This window comes from Meriones unguiculatus, chromosome 1 (assembly GCF_030254825.1).
Source record: "Meriones unguiculatus strain TT.TT164.6M chromosome 1, Bangor_MerUng_6.1, whole genome shotgun sequence".
NCBI classification, from domain to species: Eukaryota; Metazoa; Chordata; class Mammalia; order Rodentia; family Muridae; genus Meriones; species Meriones unguiculatus.
The window spans coordinates 158273375-158295203 of NC_083349.1; the positions used below are offsets into that span (position 1 = coordinate 158273375).

The 21829-nt window shown below is 39.9% G+C and overlaps 1 protein-coding gene across 1 annotated transcript in view; it reads right to left on the reverse strand.

Annotated features, from left to right (window-relative positions):
• Nucleotides 1–21829, reverse strand: part of LOC110541929 (mucin-16-like) — a 168454-nt gene that overhangs the window by 52670 nt on the left and 93955 nt on the right. Inside the window, exons 35-44 of the mRNA XM_060382911.1 lie at nucleotides 20015–20139; nucleotides 18289–18356; nucleotides 8477–8649; nucleotides 8313–8348; nucleotides 7392–7510; nucleotides 6139–6206; nucleotides 3827–3999; nucleotides 2571–2606; nucleotides 422–546; nucleotides 237–304 (exon numbers count right to left, since the gene is read on the reverse strand). Of these exons, the coding sequence (XP_060238894.1) occupies nucleotides 237–304; nucleotides 422–546; nucleotides 2571–2606; nucleotides 3827–3999; nucleotides 6139–6206; nucleotides 7392–7510; nucleotides 8313–8348; nucleotides 8477–8649; nucleotides 18289–18356; nucleotides 20015–20139 (991 nt within the window). The remainder of the gene's footprint in view (nucleotides 1–236; nucleotides 305–421; nucleotides 547–2570; nucleotides 2607–3826; nucleotides 4000–6138; nucleotides 6207–7391; nucleotides 7511–8312; nucleotides 8349–8476; nucleotides 8650–18288; nucleotides 18357–20014; nucleotides 20140–21829) is intronic.

Consider the following 21829-nt stretch of genomic DNA (forward strand, 5'->3'; position numbering starts at 1 on the left):
ATCTTACTTACGTTCTATACAGGATATTCAGTTCTTCTAGGAGAACCCTCATTTTAATTAGAATATCACTTAAATTTTCTAAAATTCTTATTAATAAGTTGCTGACTGATAAACCTAAACTCTATCTGGACAAGAAGAAAGTGTTAGTGCAAGGGTGGATGCTAAAAAATGATGTTAGAAGTGCATGATCTCTGCAGGATGTCTCATAACAGTCCACTCTACCTCAGCAGTCTCACCTGAATGAAGCCAGTCTGCAACCGGAGTACAGTGGGGCAATGCTGGTCTTATTGATCAAAGTGTCAAGCTGATGGAAAATTAAAAAACAAAACAAACAAACAAACAAACAAACAAAAAACAGAGTTAGGAAAAGCCATAGATGTGGCCTTCTCCAGGAGTTGTAAGAATTCTTGGAAGGACTCACCCAATAATGTAAGATTGACTTGGTGGAGTTGAACTTCAAGGAACCTGGGTGTGTCATCTCCTCTGAATAGTGTAGGTTGGTTATAGTAAAGTTGAGAGCTATGGGTACCGTGATACTAATATTTCCTATAAGAGTATGGAAGATAGAAATATCCAGATTTAGAACTGGCAATGACCAATGCTGCTTCTAATTCTACGTAGCATTGTTGGACTAATAGGATTTGAAGCAGGGGACATTTCCGATCTGCTAAAACACTAGAATTAGAAACTTTCTTCATTCATCAAGGGATGATTAGTGTGTTAAAGGTTCTGTGATAAACTATTTAAGTCCAAAGACGAATAGGGCATCATCTCCTACAAGTCAGTGAAGTTACTGAACTATTACACTTCAGGAAAAATTAGTAGCAGGATAGGTAGAACAATCATGAGAGTGACCCATCCAATGACTAAGAAAAGCTCTTTGGAAAAGCATTATTTCATATGTGATATAAAAAAAAACAAAAACAAACAAACAAACAAAAAAAACAAGCCTAAGGGATTTTAGAAGCTAAACAATAAGGAGAATACTCTAGGTAGTCTGGGGAAAGCATGCAGAAAGATAAAGTACGATGCATTAAAGAAACTTAAAATTATTTTACCACGGATAGAGAGAAGTGGAGGTGTGGGAATGGCAGAATCTCCTGAGCTTATTACAGAGAGGCAATGGATAAATAAGACAAAGCTTTGGATCTTACTTGCAGAACAAATGGAATGACTCAAATGCCATTTGTAAGAAGAGAATTTTATGGACATAATTGCATTATCAAGAATGCTGTGGCTGCTATGTAGAAGACATTAGGAAGACATAAGCAAGGCTACTGCAGTGTGCCTAACAAAAAATGCTGATCTCAATAAAGTCTAAATAATATAGATACAGAGAAAGGAGGGGTTGTAGAGAGCTCCCAAAGAGACAAGTGATGAGATTTGGTAATCATTGAATGTAGGATGTGAGTGAGAGGAGAGGTGAAAGCTGGAACTCTGTCTTTGTCTTCGGTAATGATGAGAAGAATGATCAGATTGGAGGACAATTATATGTTCAGGATGAGTGATTATGATGGTTACTGTTAACGGTCAAGTTGACAGACTCTAGAGTTACTTGGGAAATGGGCCTCTTAAAATACCTGTGAGAGATTACCTTGATTATATCAATGAATGTGGGAAAACAAATTTTAATTATGAACAGGACCATTCCCTGGACAGGGCAGCTTGTACTGAATAAAATGGAGAAAGGGCACCAAGCACTGGCATGTATTTGCGATTCTGATTTCCCGTTGTGACTGTGATGTGACCAACTGTTTCAAGCTTCTGGTGCTTTTACCCTATGATGGATTGTACCTTAAACTGAGAAAAAAAAGCCCTTCCTCACTCATTTACTCCTCCCTCATTTGTTCCCTCCCTCCCTTCTATTCCTTCCTTCCTACCTTCCTTCCTTGAGTTGCTTTGATCAGACTAGTTATCATTATAACAGAAAAAAAGTAACTAAATCAGTGGTCACAGAGACCTGAGTAATATCTATGAGATGTGTAGACCAATGGTCAAGAACTCTTATGTGGTAGTGACTGGAATGAGAATTTGGACCCTGAGAAACTTAGCTGAATAATAAAAAGCAGTATCTTCACTGGAAAGATGGATGAGCATTGAGAGAAAAAAAATGGTTCACTTACCTTATTGGTACCAATAAGAGCTTGTACTGTGTCTTACCTGTGGAACTGTTTGTAGAAGATAGAGCCACAGTGGAAACTGGAAAGGATGTGGTAGTGATAGGTATTGAGATAAAAACAAAACAAAACAAAACAAAATAACATGAGGAATGAAATACAAATTATGATAAATCTTTAAGAAATGACAGCAGCCAGGGTGACTATATCCAAGAATCTGTGTTTTCCCTTATGACATCTATTGTTTGGAATTTAGTATCACCCTTGGGTTTTGTGCTTTGGGGAGGGTGGGTGACTCTTACCAACCCCATCTCAGTCTATATTTCTTTGAAACTTCTTGAACTTCTGCCCATTTAAAGTGGATAATAGAAGAACAGATTGGCCCATTCAGCGTCTCTTATGTTTTAGGAGAAGGGAGGCTGCCAGTGACATGTAGGAGTCTGCAATACTCACTATTCAGAATGGCACCTGAGGCTGAATGCATGTAACCTGTAGAAACATGGAAAAATGATGAGGAAAGACACAGATTGTCAACAAAAGGCAACTTTTGGCATAAACCAAGCTCTATGTCACAGACCATCTTAAATTACTAGCATGCTGGAAGCAAGATAGGGAATCCCTGTCGTGATCTGGCTTGGGAGACTAAGCAAAATAATGAACTCAAGCTTCAGCAAGAGACCTCTGCCCCAATATATAAGGTGGAAAGAACACAAAGAAGACATTTGATATTGGCTTCAGGCCTCCATGTACATGTACAAACATAAGTTCATACAACATCACATATATGTGCCCACACATGTACATATGTCTTTACATATGGAAAGCCTGAGCTCCCATCCTTAAGCATCAAATGCACTGCCTAACTTCAGAAGAAAAGAAGCTTTGTGGACTGTACTATTAGTTTGAGCTAGATGCAGAGATTTTGCCTCATAGCTCATCCAAGCAGGAAGAAGAAACCTACATTCAAACATAACACTTCATGTTGAAGTAGGAGCTCCTAGCATAAAAATTAGGGAGAAAGCATTGCTGGTTGTTGGGAACTTCATTATTCTGTGTTTTCCAGAGAAGAAGTGTTTATATTTGGGGCAATGGCAGGGAATAGATCTCTACTCACTCAAGGATGAATGTAAGGGGGTGTGTGTAGAGATAGTAGGTTCATGGACTCTTCCACTTCTAAGGTCTAGGTTGTATATAGTAGAAATTTTCAGATTTTCAGACCTCTGAAACCTCATCATACTAGAGGTAGTGACCAAGACCTGGTGGTTATAAGCTGCACACATGGAAGAATAAAAGCAGAGCAACCAGATAGGAAGGACATAAGAAATACATGTGGCTTGCAGAGCTGCAATAAAGGTAAGCAGCCATGAATGCTTATCTTGACTGTCAATTTGATGAGATTTAGAAGAACTTATGAAATACACCTCCTGTGTATGTTTGTGAAGGCTTTTCTGAATGAGCCTAAAGGAGCAGAAAAGACCCTCCCTGGATATGGGTAGTACCATTCCATGGCTTTAGGTCCTGGAGTGAATAAAAAAGAAGAAAAAAGTGAAAACCAGCATTCCTATCTCTCTGACCATGCCTTTTGTGCCATGAAGGAGTGTATCTTTTCTCAAACCCTGAGCCAAAATTAACCTTCCTTTCCTTAAGTTGTGCTTGTTAGACCTTTTGTTAAAGCAACAAGAAAAATGACTTAATTCTCATCCCCTCACCATTAACACAGAGACTGTCCTGATCCAGAGTGTAGGGGCCCAGTTGAGTGACACCATAGGTCAGATTGCTCAGCTCCAAGTAAAGTTGCTCTCTGGCCAGCCCATGACCTGTGTGGTTAGGGTAATAGCTGCAAACTGTGTCCACTCCAGTGGCTTTTCCATCCTTCCTGGGACTGGAGAGAGGGTAAAAGTGACAATCATAAATAGTTGTCAGAATTATTGGAATGAGTACTCAGTGATGCTGAAAAGCTTCTCTCCCACACTCAAGAAAGAAAGCCAGAGGGCCCTGACTACATGAACAGTTCTTAGGAAATGAAGTAGTCAGGAGTACAGGCTGGAAAGGCACTACAACATGTCTCAATTCTGAAATACTCATAAACAGAATTAGGGAGATAGCTCAATTGAAAAAAGTGCTTATAGGTGCCAAGTTCAATCTCTTAAACCTGTTTCTTAAAAAGCTAGAAAGTGCAGCATGCACTCATAATCCCAGCACTGAGGAAGTGTAAATAGGAAGATCCTAGATCTCACTCGTCAGGTAGCATTGCTAGCCTGATCTACTTGTAAGTGACAGGCTTGTAAAAGTCCCTATCTTTAAAAATGTTTTTAATTTAAAAAAATAGGTGCATGCTCCTGAGGAAGACAGAATCATTGTCCTTCCTCCATACATGTAAACATGCATCCACACAGGCTCACCTGCACACACACCTCCATATGCAAACTCATGCCTGCACATAGGCGAGCGAGCACACACAGGCATGCATGCTCATGTGCACTCATTCATTGAAGGCAAAACATCCATACACATAAAATAATAAGCAATAAGTAACATATTTATGTTGAAAATTTTGCTCTTTAAAAACATATTTTAAGAGATGGGAGATGAGTGAGCTTGGGACGCATGATGTGAAACTCACAAAGAATCAATAAAAAGTAAAAAAAAAAAACAAAAAAACAAAAAAATATTTTTTGGTGCTAGAAATTGACCCAGGGCATCAAGCTTAGCAGCAAGTTCTCTACCAGCAAGCAACATTCATACCCCATACAGTTGAGACAGGATCTCCCTGTAGAACCCAGACTGAGAAGAGCTAGTGAGAGGGGCAAATGTCATTAAATTTTTATGACGTTAAATACATCTTCATAGCATGTACACAGGAGATCTAGCTCATTGTTTAAAAACAGGTAGTTTCTGGCTATAAAAATGAAGCAACTGGATATGCATTTATTTTGTTTGTTTTAATATTTGTTCTATTTATTATTATTTTAATTTTAACCAAAATATGAAAGATTTATTTGTGTGTGTATGTATGTGTGTGTGTGTCCACAAACATGTCTAGGTACCCACAGAGACAAGAAGAAGGTGTCAGATTCTCTGAAACTCTTTACAGGTGGTTGTGAGCTTCCTGACATTGGTGCTGGCAACCAAACTTGGGTCCCTTCATAAAGAATTAAGTGCTTTTAACTCACTAAACCATCTTCAACATTTTAGAATTAATAAATATAATATTATGTATTATGTAATAATTGAACACAGTGTGTTTTTGTGGTTCTCCTCCCATCACTCCCATTCCCTTTCACCTCAGTCATCCCTTGTATTCTTCCTTTTAGTTGCTTTTTGTCCTTCATGCCTCAGGGATCCTTTTGTCCATGACCCATCTTTCCTTATCATTTATTGTAATCCTCCCTTGGTCTCCTTTTTACATTTTTGGGTTTTACCCACACTTAGGCTTGTTTACATGGATTCACGTATACATTATGGAATAGGGTCCATATATGAGGGAGAATATACAGTGCTGCTTTTCTGTATTTGGGTCACCCTATTGGATGTTTTCTAGATATATCCATTTCTGGAAATTTTCATAATTTTTTTGTTTATATTTGAATAAAATCCCATTACATATATCACCATTTCATTATACACTCATCTGTTGTTAAATATATGGACTGGTTCCATTTTCTTGCTACAGAAAGCAGAGAAGCAATAAACATGGATGTGCAAGTGAGATGTGCATTTTTTAGAGCAACCTTGGAAGCAGAATTGAGAATCTGAGGTAATGGCTCTTCTTGTGAAAGAGAGAAAATAATCTGAAAAATGTGCCCAAAGTTGGTATCTTACTCTGGTGGTGGGCTCTTCAGGGATTTGAGATAGTTGCAAGGGAAAGTGGTTGTATCAAGATATGTATTTTCTGAAGCCCCTCACTCCTGAATTTCCATCTGAACTGAGGACATTGAAAGAAAGAGGTAAGTAGGAAGTAGGGTTACTGGTGGGCCTAAAATCACAGAGACAGCACTGGGATTATGTGTTCAGGACTCACCTGAGCAACGTTAGTCTACATCCAGCATACAAAGGGCTTATAGTGGTGTTCCTGAACAAGGGTCCAAGCTGTAGAAAAGAGAGTAGAAGGTGAGGCAATGGCATGAGGGATCTAAGATAGCATTTATTCTTTGGTGAAGTGGTCTTTCATTGGTGATGCAGAGTGTTGGTGGGTATGAGCAGAACACATATGGGATGAACCGATGGGGTAGGCAAGGTTGAAGTTAAGTAGTCATGAGTGAGAATGGTGGGGTTGGAGAGTATGAGTATGGAGAAAGGTGGACAGACCTGGAGTATGCTAGACATAGCTAAACAACAGTGGACGTGCCTGAAGAGAAATGTTTGAGATGGGGGCAGGGGTCAGACACCAGAGTTTGGCTAGAATGAGGTAGAAGAGAGTTGAAGATGTGCATGTGGAGCTGAAATTAGATAGGATAGAGACTGGCAGGCTGGTCAGAGATGTTTGGAGCTGGAGTTTGGTGGGTAGGATGTGGAAGGGAATTGGGGAAAGATAGAAGGGGTCAGGGATGTTGGGGTTGACATGGAGCTACTATGTATTCAAATGTTAATTGTTTGTCTCCCAAGATCCTTACTGTCCCTTGAGCAAATTCTCATATATCCAAAATGACACTGTGTAAACCTTGCCTACCAAATTATCCCTGGTTGTTAAATAAATTTGTGTACAAACTGGGCTTGGCAAGAGAGAAGTAGGTGCAGTGAAGGTTTGTGGGCTCACAGAAGAATCATGAGGAGGAGAAAAAAAAGGGACATGTGGCCATGGGGTAACCAAGAGACATAGCCTAGAGCAGCTTGCACTGAGGACTGGGATGATGGAGCAGAAGCAGCCCAAATGGAAACATGCTCAAGTATTTATTGGGATTTTTGCTGGGGAGCAGACAAGATAGCTTAGAGGGTTAATATCTGTCCAGCTCCAGAGTTTTAAGGCTTATAAGATTGAACAGGTCTGTGTCTTTTATTTGTAAAATAACAGGTTAAGGAATAACTGCAGCCATATTAATAACCAACACTATTAGTATTAATAAAATAATTAATTTCTTTTACATGTGCCTTAATAATTATGTGAATCAGTTAATATTAATTCAACAAGAGAGGAGACAGTTCTGAGAGAAGTGTGTGGTGATGGAGTTTGGTTGGCAGGCTATGAAAGGGTGTTGGAGAAAGCAAGATGGAAATAGAGAGAATGCCAGCCAGGAATGAAGTGAACAGAGCTGTTGTAAAATAAATGGGACTTACCAGGCTTTGCAGGATCTTTTCTGTGGTATTAAACTTTCTAGAGCCTGGGGGCTGCATATCTTCTTTGTAAAATAGGTTGGTGATGGTAAAGTTGAGGGTAAATGTCACCAAGGGTGATCCTTCTGTAGGGGAGGAAGAAAAAGAGATTTTGAGTCGTGTTTGGTAATCAGCATAGGGCAGGTAGAGCCTGAGGCCACAGTCCTGACTCTGGAAATATTTCACTGGAAAGTACAGCAATGAGTGAGTATCCTTGGCTCACTAATTATGAGCAGCAGTTCCTAGACCATCTGGTGCTAGAAGTCAGGGGAAAAATTTGGGAGTCAGTGGAAAGACTGCTTGTTCTACAAGCATGAGGACTTGAGTTTAGTACCCCAGTACACATGAAAAAAGCTAGCATTATGGCATCTACTTGTAATCCTAGCATTGGGGTTATGAAGACAGTTGGATTCCTGGAGCTTGCTAGCTAGCTAGCATAGATGACCCTGTCTCAGAAAGATGGTGAAGAATAATAGAGGAAGACACATCAGGCCAACTATTGGCCTACACATGCATGTAAATACATGCAAGTGAACCTCTGTGAACACATTGCACAGGCATACAACTTAACACTCCCCCCCACACACACACAATGAGAAAGAATGAGAAGTTACAGAGCTTAAAGGGGGATGTCTTCAGTCAAGAATCTTATTTATAATTCTATTAAATTGTTTAAATTTCTTCCACTCATTCACCAAACTATAAATTGGAATATTTCTCTGTTGTGAAAGAAATATAGCATTATGCACACAACTACAGTGAGCTGTGATTTCAAGGACGTCGTAGTCTGTGTACTTGACTTCTTCCATTCAAATTTTTAAACTGACTACATGGTCAGGGCATGGTGATTCTTCTAAATTGTAATGTGAAGGATTTAATACTCACTGCTGGGACTGTTTACTGAAGCCTGGAGTGTGTAACCTACAGTGAGAAACAAAATAAAAGAGAGTGAGGAGATTAGAGATGCATGTAGAGAAGAAATAAAGAATATTCCTTGAGGGGGACAATTTGGGGTTAGCTATAACAACGTTCAGATGACCACAACTTACCATTGACATAAAGACTATTCTGGTCCAGGGTATAGTGACCCAGCTGAGTAATGTTGTGAGTAAGCTGTCCTAGCTCCCAGTACAATTGCTCTCTGCCCAGAGCAGCGTCTACAGAGTTTGCATGGTAAGTGCAGACCATGTCTACACTGGTGGCCTCTCCATCATTCTTCGGCCTGGAAAGTTCAGATAGAGAAGATAAGTACACTGAGTAGTGATAAATGCTGTGGTCCTGAAGACACTACAGAAAATGGCTTGTGGAAATGAGTATACTGGTAGAGATAAAAATCAGATATCAACTTTTTGGTGGCTACTCTAACTTCCTTAGCTACTGGATGGAGGAATCAGGACTGGAGTCAATGTGGCACATTGAATGAGGTTCTCTGACAGCATTAGGAGAAAACTTTAGACCATTGTGGGGTGCTTGTGAATCAGACTCATCATGCTGTCTTCATTATAGTGTGAAAAAAATGGCTCCACTTTCACTTTCTAAACCCAACTTTCACTGGTACTTTTCACTTGTACTTTATGATCCACTACTATAATGAAAACCTGTTCTCTTCCTAAAGGGAAATCTTGTTAGCTGTCTGCTGAAACTCTTCCATGGTCCCTATAAGCTGATGAATGAAGACAACATGTCTTCACATGATCTTTATTCTGTTGAAGCTGAGTATTTCTTCCCTGCATGCATCTACCTTTTTCTAGGTCCTTTCCACCTGATATTCTTGCTTTCTTTTTTTTTTTTTTTTTTTTTTTAGAATTTTCTGGCCATAATATACCTGTTTCCAGGTATGATCTGCAATCTCTCATTTCCTCCTTAATTCCTGTACTTTGCTAATTTCCAAATTCTTCAATATTTTCTTTTAGTTTCAGTTTTCTATCTATAAAATGGACATAGTGATGCCATCTGGTTCTTTTACTATGCATAAGATCAAGCTAGTCACTACTCTACTACGGATGGGGAGGACCTCATAAAGTCCCATCACTAGCTGAAATGCTATTGGTAGTTGATGGTGGTTAGAGGAGGAACAGTAATTTTTTTTTCTCTGATGATAAATATGGCTACTAGCAGGTTGCTCATATGCCAATGGACGGCCCCACATTTATGCACATATGAGCAGTAGAAATTGGACATAGAGGCATAAAACTAAAAAAAAAAAAGCGAGAGAAAATAAAGCTCAGCAAGATATATTTGGGATATATCTGAGGTAATTTGGGAAGGAAAGTGAGAGGTGAGTATGACAATAAAACACTATGTATGTGTATGATTCCTCAAAAAATAAACCTTTAAAAACAAAAAACAACAGGGGCTAGAGAAATGGCTTAGTTCTTAAGAATACTCATTGATCTTCTAGAGGATCTAGGTTCAATTCCCAGCACCCACATAGCATTTCAGAGCAACCTATAACTTCAGGACCCTATTTTGACTTTTTTAAATACCTGGTATATATGTGATATACAGGCGTAAATGCAGAAAAACACTCATACACACAAAATAAAAGTAAGTCTTTTAAAAGAGCATAAAAACAGTAACAACAAGATAATAGATTGAGTACTGGCATGTGTGACCCAGATCAAATTTGTGAACATTAGTTGTGACAGTTAATTTTGGTGTCAACTTGGTTGATTCTGGGATCAACTAAGAGACAGTACTCTAGGCTGATCTGTGAATGTATTTCCTGAAAGGATTATTGGAAGGGGTCAGAGCCTTCCCCAAAATGGGCTCCACCTTCTGGCAGCACTCTAGGTATAAAAAGGTTCATGGAAAGAACAATGCTGCTTCTTGCCCAACTTTGCAAATCACTGGTTAGTACATCTATTCGGTTGCTGCCCTGGTATGCTGACACTGATATTAGAAGCTCATTTCTTCATGCTAGCAACACAGTTTAAAGACCACAGGCTCTTCTGGAATCATCCAAGCCTTCAATGCAACACTGAGACCTGCAGTATACCCAGCCTCATAGCTAATGTATTCTCATGCAATACTTATAGCTACTGTATTCTCTCCTGTGTGAAGGCATTGTTGGACTAGTCAGCCTATATCGTGTAAACATATCTAATAAAGACTGTTTTAATAAAGCCATTCAATCAGTTTTATCCCTCTAAAGAACTTGGCTAATCCATACGTAAATTACAAGGAAGAGTTGCTGATACTCTCTGTAAGGCTAGAGCTAAGGCAACCTGCCACCCCAAGCCCAGGGCAGTGAACGCCCCAGTCTGGGCCATCCCAACCTGCCCCAAGGCATGGGGCAGCCCACCAAGCAGAGGCAGCAGGCCACCCTAATCCATCTGATGCCCCACAAGCTGTGGTGACTCACTGCTGCCCCTCCCACCGTAGGGCAGCAGGGAATCTGAATGGCCCACTGCACTCCTCCAAAACTAAGTTTAGGAGCCAATTAAATACATAGTAGCAAGTGGCTTGCTCCCAGTTCCCCTTCCAACCTCAGGGTAGTCAGCCCCATCCCCCTCCTGCGGAGGCAGGAGACAAAATGGTTGCAGTTCCTCATCGGGAGCTGTCCATGGTGGAAATTTTTGCTTCAGCCTTCCAGATGGACACCCTTCCATCTGAGGACCAGAAGGCAGGCCAGCACAAGAAAATAACAACATTTGAGTCCTCAGAGCTGTGGGTTTCCCAGATATATGAGTACCACAAGGCAAGCCAACCAAGAAAAATAACAACACTCTCAAATAATTGGTGAGTATGTGTTGCAATAATTGGTATGAGTACTAAAAATATAATTATCAAAAGTATTATCATGTTGGTACAGTTTATGAGATTAAGTTTTCAGAGATCTAAAAAGAGCACATGGTACACAGTCGGATCTCAAGGTGGACAGAAAATTTATATAACTCCAGACTAAGAGTGCAATGGGACAATTTCTTCTCTGGTTACATCAGCACTGTAGGAGGAAGATGTAAGATGAATTTAATTTTTGTGCATTTTTTTGTTTTTTTTTCAGTTTTTTTTATTAATTACACTTTATTCACTTTGCATCCCCCCATTTTAAAAGACATTTTCTCATGTACCTAAGGCTAGTTGCAAACTCATTACATATGTAAAGATGGCCTTGAACTTTTGATCCTTTTGCTACCATTTCCTCAGTCCTGGGATTACAGGCATGTAGCAACATGCCATGATAGATCAAACCCTGGGGTCTGATGCTGGACAAAGCATGTTGGCAAACTTTCTACCAACTAAGCCACATCTCTGACACACTATGAAAAGACCAAAAATTTATGAATAATAGGAATAGAGGAAGAAAAATAAATTCCAATCAAAGGCACAGAAAATATTTTCAACAAAACCATTGAAAAATTTTCTATCCAATACAGGAAGCATGCAGAACACCAAAAAGACAGGGCCTAAGAAAGAAATCTCCCCACAACACATAACAGAACGCTAAACCTACAGAACAAAGAAAGAAAATTAAAATCTGCAATGGAAAAAGACCAGGTAACATATAAAGACATACCTAGTAATATAATACTCAACTTCTCAATAGAGACTCTAAAAGCCAAAAGAGTCTGGGCATGTTCTAAAAACTCTAAGAGACTTCAGATGTTGGCCCAAACTACTAAACCCAATGACAATAGATGGAAAAACAAAGCCACATTTAGGTTGTATCTACCCACAAAACCAGATCCAAATAATGTGCCAGTAGAAAAAAATTCAATCTAAAAAAGTTTATCACTCCCCAAAACAAACAAAAAATAAATAATCTCAGACCAGTGAATACAAACAGAGAGAAAAATCCCACACCATAACGACAAAATAACAAGAATGAATAAAAATCACTCATTGGTAACTCTCAATATTAGTTGTCTTAATTCCCCAGTAAAAAGATATGAACTAACAGATTAGAATAGAAAACAGAATCATAAGAGACAGGGAATGACAATATATACTCACCAAAAAAACTTTGTGGAAAACCCCACCTAGAGGACATTTTAATTCTAAACATTTGTGCACCAAACACAAAGGCTCTCTGATTCATAAAAAAAAAAAGACCAATGTGTCTAAAACCACACACTGACCCACATACAGTGATAGTGGCTGACTTTAATGCCCCATTATCGCCTATAGACATTAGACAAAAACTAAACTGAGAAATGTTGGAGTTAAATAACATAATAAATAAAATGGAACCAGCAGCTATTTACAGAACATTTCACCCAAGCACAAAAGAATATACCTTCTACTCAGTAGCTTATGGAACCTTCTACAAAACAGGCCAAATACTGGGACATAAAGCAAGTCTCAACAGATATAAGAAAATTGAAATAAAACACTGCATCCTATCTGACTACTCTGGTTTAATACTGGATATCAACAACAACAGAAACAACAGGAAATATACAAACTCATGGATACTGAATAGCTCACTAATTTAAAAATTCTTTACAATTGAATGAAAATAAAAACATAACATACCATAAGTTATAGCACAAAATGAAGTTGGTGTTAAGAGGCAAGTTCATAGCACTTAGTGCCTATGTGAAAATTTAGGTGAGATCTTATATTACAAGTTAATGGCACACTGGAAAACTCTAGGACACAAAGAAGATATAATACCCAAAAGGAGTAAATGCAAATAAATAAGCAAACTGATATATGAAATAAATAAAATAAATATAAACACATAAAAACAATATAAAGAACCAAAGAAGCAGAGTTGGATTTTCGAGAAAATAAATAAGATAGACAAACCCTTAGCCAAATTAACTAAAATATGTAAAGAGAAGATCCAAATTAATAAAATTAGAGACAAAAATGGGGGATACCACAACAGAAAAGTAAGGATTCAGATACTCACAAGGACATACTTTAAAAACCACAAAACTGGAAGTCCTAAAAGAAATGGATAAATCTATCTATCTATCTATCTATCTATCTACCTATCTACCAAATACCAAAGTTAAACAAATAACAGATAATCTAAACAAACACACAACTAGAGAAATAGAAGAATGAAAGTCTCTCAACAACAGCAACAAAAAAGAGCCCAAGACCAGATGGATTCAGTGCAGCAGTCTACCAGACCTTCAAAAAGAAAGTAATACCATTACTCTTTAAATTGTTCTGAAAAATAAAAATTGAAGGAACATTGCCTAATTCTTTTTATGAGGCTATAATTACCCTGATACTTAATCCACAGAAAGACCCAATAAAGAAAACTTCTAGATCAACTTCCCTTATTATCATAGAAGAAAAATATCCTCAGTAAAATACTTGCAAACAAAATTCAAGGACACATTAGAAAGATTATCCAACATAATCAAATAGACTTTATCTCAGAGATGCAGGGATGGTTCAACATACGTAAATTGATAATGCTAATGAAAACTACTTTGATATATCATCTTTCACCAGACAGAATGGCCAAGATCAATAAAGAAAAAATGACCATTCATGCTGTTGAGAATGTGTGGTTAGGGGAACACTCATCTATTGCTGGTGGGAGTGAAAACTTGTGCAGCCACTATGGAAATCAGCATGGCGGTTTCCCAGGAAGCTTGGAATAAAATGACTTCCAGATTCAGCTATGCTATTCTTGGACATAGATCCCAAGACCAGCTACAGACACATTTGTTCGTGCATGCTAATTACTGTTCTAGTCACAGTAGCTATGAATGGAAAACAGCCTAGATGTCCATCACAGATGGATATGAAAAATATAGTAACTTAGGTAACAGAATGTTATTCAGCTGCTAAAAAAGTAAAATTGTGAAAATTTCAATTAAATGGATGGAGGTAGGGAAAAAAAATCTTGAACGAGATAACCCAGACATAGATAGACAAATGTGTCTCTATTGTTTTATATGTGGATTTTTGCTTTTAAGCCTTTCACAGGCATGCTACAATTTGTTTAACAACAGAGGCTTTGCATAGAGTAAGGGACTGTGAAGGAGGAAAGAATCTCCTAAGAAAGGGGGAAATAGAATATATATTTATGGCAGACAGGGGCCAGGCTGGTATAGGAGGATTTAACTGGAGGGGAAGAAAAAAGGGCTTCTAAGGGACTGTATGTGGAGAGAGGAAAAACACTAAGGACATTTGAAGCATCATTAGGAAACCTATTACTTTAGAACCTTCTTAAAATATATACATACATGCAAAATATCTAAGTGGAGTCACCAAATAATAAAAGTGACAATGTCCCAACTAGACATCTTTTGCCTCCAAGTGAAACTCGCAGTACCAGGAATGAGTTACATCTAATAAAGTGGTTGACCAAAGGAGCCCCCATGAAGCCCCACAAAGACTATTGATTACTCTCTACAAACTGATAGAAAGGCCCTACTGTTGAATCCACATTTTCATATCTCAATAAACATGGAGTTGTGCTGGTGCCCTCCTTGAGTCCTCATTCTTGCTGACTAGTGATCATGGTATTGGAAGGTACTTTTTACACTACAAGAGAAGAAAGGTAACCATCAACTCCTGCTACAAAACCTGAGATCCACCATGGTAACCTGCCTGTACGCTGTATGATAGATACACTGGTGTAATGTGGCACAAATGTTGTGGGAGTAATCAAGTGCTATCAGATTGAATTTAAGGCCCACTCCATGAGATGGAACCCCTCCATGACTGTGCTCTGATGGCTAAGAATCTCAGTCTATATAGGACCTAATACAGAGACCCACAACTCGATTTCTGTACAGAGAATGAGAGACTTTGGAACACTCATTCCTATATAGAATGTTGGCAACAAAGCCTTCCCCTTGAGGTTTACAGTACTATGCAGAAGAAGAGGCAGAAAGAATTTAAGAGCCAGCGGGCATGGATGACACCAGGAACAAAGTGTCTTCCAGACATATCAGGACTGACATATACATGAATTCAAAGAGAATGGCAGCATACACAGAGTCTCTCCAGGGCCAAACCAGGAGGTGTCTCAGTGTTGAGATGGGGAAAGAGACACCAGATCCCATCACTAACCAAACCACAATTTCCAACTGACAACTGTTGGCAAAGAAAAATTAGTTTTCTCTAATGGAGTCTCATTGGGTATACAAGCCACACCTAAGGGCAGGTTCTCTCCCGCAAGAAGAAGGGGCAGTAAGGGAAGTGGGGCATGAGGACAGGCCTGAGAGGGGGGAAGGAAGAGGGCTGCAATCAGTTTGTAAAGTGCTTAATTAAATAAATTAAACAACAACAAAAAAGAACTCTGTGGTGTTTTGCAGAGTTTTTGCAGTTATTTGTGGGCATTTTAAAAACCTTATTGACCAGAAGATGACAATGCAGCCACTCCTGAGGTGATCTGATAGACTAAGATCAGAAGGAAGGAGAAGAGGACCTCCCCTATCAGTGGACTTGGGGAGGGGCGTGCATGAGGAAGAGGGAGGGACGGTAGGGCCGGGAGGGGAAGAGGGAGGGGCTTATGGGGGAATACAAAATGAATAAAGTGTAATTAATAGTAAAAAAATTAAAAAATTAAAAAAAATCTTATTGACCTTTCACTTGTATATTATGGTGTCCAATTTTGTGTTTTTACAGAGTTTGTATGTGCATTTCTTGTGCTTTTTCACTTTTTCTAAAAATCTGTTTAGTTTGTTTTTTATCTGCTGGTTTGCTTTCTAAAGAAAGAGAAAAAATGTTTTGGACTTGGATGGGTAGGGGGCTGGGGAGGAGATGGGAAAATATGGGGGAGGAAAAACAAAATCAGAATATATTGTGGGAAACAAAAGATAGGAAAAAAAAGATGTACTAATAGTCATACAAACTATATGAAATCACTTACTTGTGGTTTCCAAAATTACTTTTATTTTGTTTTAAACTTTATAATATTAGAAAATAGAAATAGAGAAAAATATGGGATCTGAGTAGACAGGATTTTTATTTAGCTCTACCATTTGGGAGTTTTCAGTGATAGGCAAGTTTCTTAACTTTTCTGAACCTTGGTTTTTCCATTTGTGCAATGAGGATAATACTTATTACATTGAAAACATTCAGAAGGTTATGTGAAGAAAACATTGAACCTTATAATGTTAACCCACATGTAAATTGTACCCTACCCAAAATATATTTGGTGATGTGAAAGGGATATTTTTAGTTGTCATAGCTTTAAGGTGAGAAGATGGGGTAATTAATGTATCTAGTTAGGCTTCCAGAGGCTGAGATACATGATTAATATTGTCAACTTAACAGGCTCTCCAGTTGTTCATATTCAAGCCTCTGGCCATGTCTGTGAAGGTATACTAGGTTAATTAGGATGAGAAGATCCACCCTGGATGTTTTGGAACATTCTAGCAGCAACCCATGTATAAGGAAGTCTTTGTATTTTGCTAACAATTTCATTACCGCATTGAAGCTGCTATCAGTGTTACTTCTTTCATCCTTGTTTGCCATAAGAACCCCAGCTTCTTTGGCTTTCAAACATAGACTGGAAATGTGCAGCTTTCCAGTTGTCCTCCAGGCCACCAATACCTGGCTGAGGCATTTACTATTACAGACTGAGCAGTTACTGGGCTCTCAGTCTCTCTTGGGTGCAGATGGCCAATGCTGAACAACTCAGCTTGAAGCTTATAAACCATCCTAATAAATCCCCTTTAAAATAGGCATTTACCAATAAGTTCTTTTCCTCTGGACAACTCTGACTAATACAATACTGTCAAATATCTTACTGTATGCAGAAGAGCCACCCATAATAATGCTAATGTGGCAATCTCTCTGTCCTGTACCCTATTGTCTGGCATGTACTAACTGCTTGTGTGTGAACCATCAGGAACAGTTGAATGTGTCTTGGACTGTCCTTAAAGGCTGTAGAGCATCTTTTGTAAAGGATCAGGGTAGGTCACATATGAAAGAATTTCATTTGTAATTTCCAGTTTCTTTGCCATTTTATTCTTAAGAAATATCATGCTGGGATGTGAGGACCATCTGGATGTGACATCTGTTATTCCATTGACTAGCAGGATTGATGTGGATGATTTGATTGGCTAAGGCTTTCCCTTCCTCCCTCACTATCTATGTTCATTTTTCCCAAAGCTGTATGCTTACTTAAGGAGGATTACTTTCCTAATTAGGAGAGGACTGGGCTTTAATTAAGGGCATAGGAGTATTTGCAATTCCTTGGGAAGAACATCCAAACAAGTTATCAAGAAATACTGTGCTGAATTAAATCTTAAATATCTCCCAGATAGTCACACTGCACAAGCATGATGCTTATGGTGGTTCTATTGGGAAGTGGGGATTGTTGGAGAGAAGGGGCCGAGGGGTGGTCTTTATATCATTTGGAGGTGTGTCCTCAAGTAAAGCATAGGACTCTGGCCTGTTTCTGTCTTTTGTTTTTGTTCTGAACATGATCAATTCAGCTCTGCTGCTTTCCCACAAACCAAAAGCAAGTATCCACCTGATTATGGATCAAGATGCCTCCAAATCTTTTCTCTTAGGTATGTAATGTAGCTCTGGTAGAGTGCTGGATTATTGTCTGTGAGACTCTGGACACCATCACATCACTCTAGCACCATATACACTGGGCCTGGTAGCACACAGCTAAAACCTCAACACTCAAGAGGTGAAGGCAAGAGAATCAGAAGTTCAAAGTCATGCTCAGATACATACTGAATCTTTACAAGTCTAGCTATTTCAAACAAAATCATGTTCCCTTTGTAAGTTGTTTCAGGACTTATTGTTTTGTTTTGCTTGTTTCAGTGACAGAAACTAAAATATACTACATGGGAGAATGACGTACAGAAGAATGAGAAAGAATAGAATCTGGGCTACAAAAAGGCTGAAAACAAAAGGAAGACCTGGTCATAGAAAAGTGAAGCTTCACCATGCCTTCCTGGGTAGTCTCTATCCATCTCACCTGAGTGAGGTCAGTCTGCAGCCAGAATACCATAGGCCAATGCTGGTATTTTGGAACAAAGGTTTGAGCTGTGAAAAAGAGAGAGGGTTCAGTTAAATATAGAGTCTGAATAGAAGAAAGGGGAAGAGGGCAAGAGAAAAGTGCAATATTGCAAAGGATGGGTTGAAGCAACAGTGGGTGTGGCAGGAGGAGATGTGTGTAGATTGAATGGGTGAAAAAGGCAGTAGACATGTAGACCAGTTAGCATTTGTAGCAATGGCACTTATGAGTGTGAAAACAAAGAATGTGGGTGTGAACCAGTGGCAGGGCAGTAAAGGTAAGCGGACAGGGTTTCAATGGGAATGTTGGGCAAGGTAGACAGGGCTAAAGTGAGTTAGTGGGCCTTCAGTGAGTGTGACAAGAAAGGGGTGAATGGGGGTAAGAGAGTTGAAAGAGGCACCAGTGGGTGTAGTAAGAAAAAAGTAGGAAGGGTTGGGATGGGTGGGCCCAGTACTGATGCAATGTGAGAGATGTGGGCAGACAGCAGAATAAAGAAGAGGGAGACACAGGCAGTGTTAGATTGAAGGGAGGTTTAGTGAATGGGTTGGGAATCAAGACATTGTTACGGCTGGAGGAGGAGGGTGAAAACTTCAACTGTGGGCATGGTGAGGGAGCTGGGTAGGTCATCAATGATAAAGGCATGGATAGAGTGGGTTGTCAGACCATAAGTTGATGAAGCAAGAAAGAGGTGATCAAGGCTGGAAAAAGTGGTGGTAGATACCAGAAAGCATGGCAAGATGGGGGTCTTAGTGGGGCTTTAGTAAAGGGGTGAGGAAAGGTAGGTGAACATGTCTTGAATTAATGGACAAGCAATAAGTGGGTATGGTAAGAGAGAGATGGGAGGACCCAGAACAGGAGGGTGGACACCAGAATGTTAGTGAGCATCAATAGGTGGGACAAGGGGACGGGGATTGTGGCTGTGACCTTAGTGAATGGGAGGGGGCAAGCAGAAGGTGAGATGTACAATTAGGTAGTTGGGGCAACAGTGGATAGGATAAGGGAGGTGGGCAGGTCACGAGAGGGAAAGGCAGGAAAAGTAGGTGGGGCTGAGAGGGATGGGCAGGGCACCATGTAGGGTCACAGAGAAATATGGGTTGAAACAAATGGCAGAACAAGATAGGAAGGTGCTGAGCAGGGCTTTAGTGAATAAGTTGTACAAGTGGGTAGCAGGGGGAGGTATTCTGTAGATAGGGCAAGAAAAGGCGAGAAGATCTGGAAAAGTTAGATGGAGAATCCATGAGTATTACAAACATAACCTGAGTGAGCATTAGTTGCTGTTGTAACAGAGGGACATGGGTATGGATGGAATGGGTGGAACAACCATCAGTGGATAGAACTAGAGACAGGTGGACTGTGCTGTAAGATGCAGAAAAGACACCAGTGAATGGGGGAAGAAGACAGGGATACAGTGGGTGGATAGGGCACCAGTGAGCCAGGCAAGGGAGAGGTGTAGCTCTAAGTAGGTGAGTGAATAGGTGAGCCCTAAGTAGGTGAGGCAATGAGTAGACAGGGTACCAATGGGTGTGGCACAAGGGATATGGGTGGCTGATGGTAAGTAAAACAAGAAAGAGAAGTGGATAGGGCTTGAGTGGGTGAGTGGGACAATCAGGTGCCAGGTATCGCTGGAAAGAGCAAGCAGGACCAAAGGTGGAGTGGGTGAGGCAAGGGAGGTGGGCAGAAGTCTCACCAGAAGCTGCAGGGCTTTCTCCACTTTGTGGAACTTGGAAGATCCTGGGACCCACATGTCCTTCGTGTAGGGTAGGTTGGTGATGGTGAAGTTAAGAGTGCATAGCAGCAAAAGAGAGTTTGAAGCTGCAATTAGATTAGAAGAGAAATCAAGTCCTTAGTCATATGGAAACCAGATGTAGGGTTTAGGATGTATTCTATATTCATATCACTGGCATCCATGTATTCATACCTAGGACAATAGTTCAAGATGTCTCTTCCAGAATTAAAAACAAAGAAATAAACAAAAAGCTTTATTTTGAATGATACAAATAATCATAACTAAACACTTATGGCAGTTAAAGTATTAAGAGCAATGCACTCTCAGTCTTGGTAAGGTACCACATTTCACAACAGACAGCAGTTACTGCAGAGACCCATACTAGTCAAAGTGCTAAGAAAAACTGTTGGTGCTTAGATATAAGCAGAATATCCATAGTTCCTCCCTCCAAAGCTCAGAGAGCATCACAGAAAGGGGAGAGGAAAGGAAATAAAGAAGAAATGAGAAGCAGCTCCATAGAATGTTGTCTTCAGTACATCACGTGGCTGCTTGCACTTACACTCACAGCAGCTGGTACCTATAAAAAATTCCTGCAAGGGTGGAAGAGGGGCTCATCGAGTCCATCCCTTTCTGAGGAGCTTTTTAGCAAGTAATGGTTTCGGGGGGTGGGGGCAGGGTAAAGACATGTTCTTCAGTTGTGTAGCCACTGGTAGACTGCACATGCCTCTATCACTGCTTTGGACTAATTGTCCAAAGGCCTTCATGCCACAACATAGCAGCTGTACATAGCTTTAGCTATGCATCACTACCAGGTTAGCTCAATGGAGCATGCCCATTAGAGGAGGAGGCCCAGATGACTAGGGTTAATTTCTTCAAACAAGATTAATTGTCAGCTCAGAGTAAAGCCTTGGGTCAGAGTTTTCTGAAAAAAAGCAGAGGCATTTAGATCCATACAGTTTATCTGTTGGGCATATTTATGTGTGTATGTATATTTGCATACATGTGGGTGTAGGTACATGTACATGTGTTAGAGACCCAAGGTTGATAGCAGGTGTCTTCTCCAATCATAGTCCATCTTACATATAAAGGCAGAGTCACATGGAGGGAACCCAGAGCTTGCCCTTCCTACTGGTCTGGTTTTCTAGTTTGTTCCAAGGAGCTCCTGTATTCACCCCTTGTGTTCTGGGATTACAGGAAGCTGCTGTGCTCACCCCGATTTTTAAGCGGGTTTTGGAAACCCAAATTTTGGTCCTCAGGCTTAAGTAACAGGTACTTTATTTATTGAATCACCCACCAGCTCTATAGCTTCATGATGGCACTTGACGAAAAACAACACAGACTTACCGCTGCCTTGCACAAGTATAAGCACACTCAAGCATGCACACACACACACACACACACACACACACACACACACACACACACACATTCACACAGACTTCTTGGTCATTTGGTCAAGTGGGTCAAATTAGCAGGTTGATAAATTCATGAGCTGATGTTTAATACATTGCTTCTTTTACAAATTTGTTCTTGGCTAACTGGTCTGTTACTCTTCCAAGGGTTTGAAGAAACATGCACCAGAGAATGGCTCTGGAGGCTGGAGGCTGGGGTGGGGGATGTTATTCTGAGAATTTTCAGACCTGTGAAGATCCTCTATCACCATCAAGGGTCAACCTTGGTGTCCTCTGGGACATACTTCTCCACCCCTTCTCCTGCCTCCTGTGATTCCAAGAGCCACCAGAGCCTTTTCAGAGAGAATTTTACTGATAGGATTGG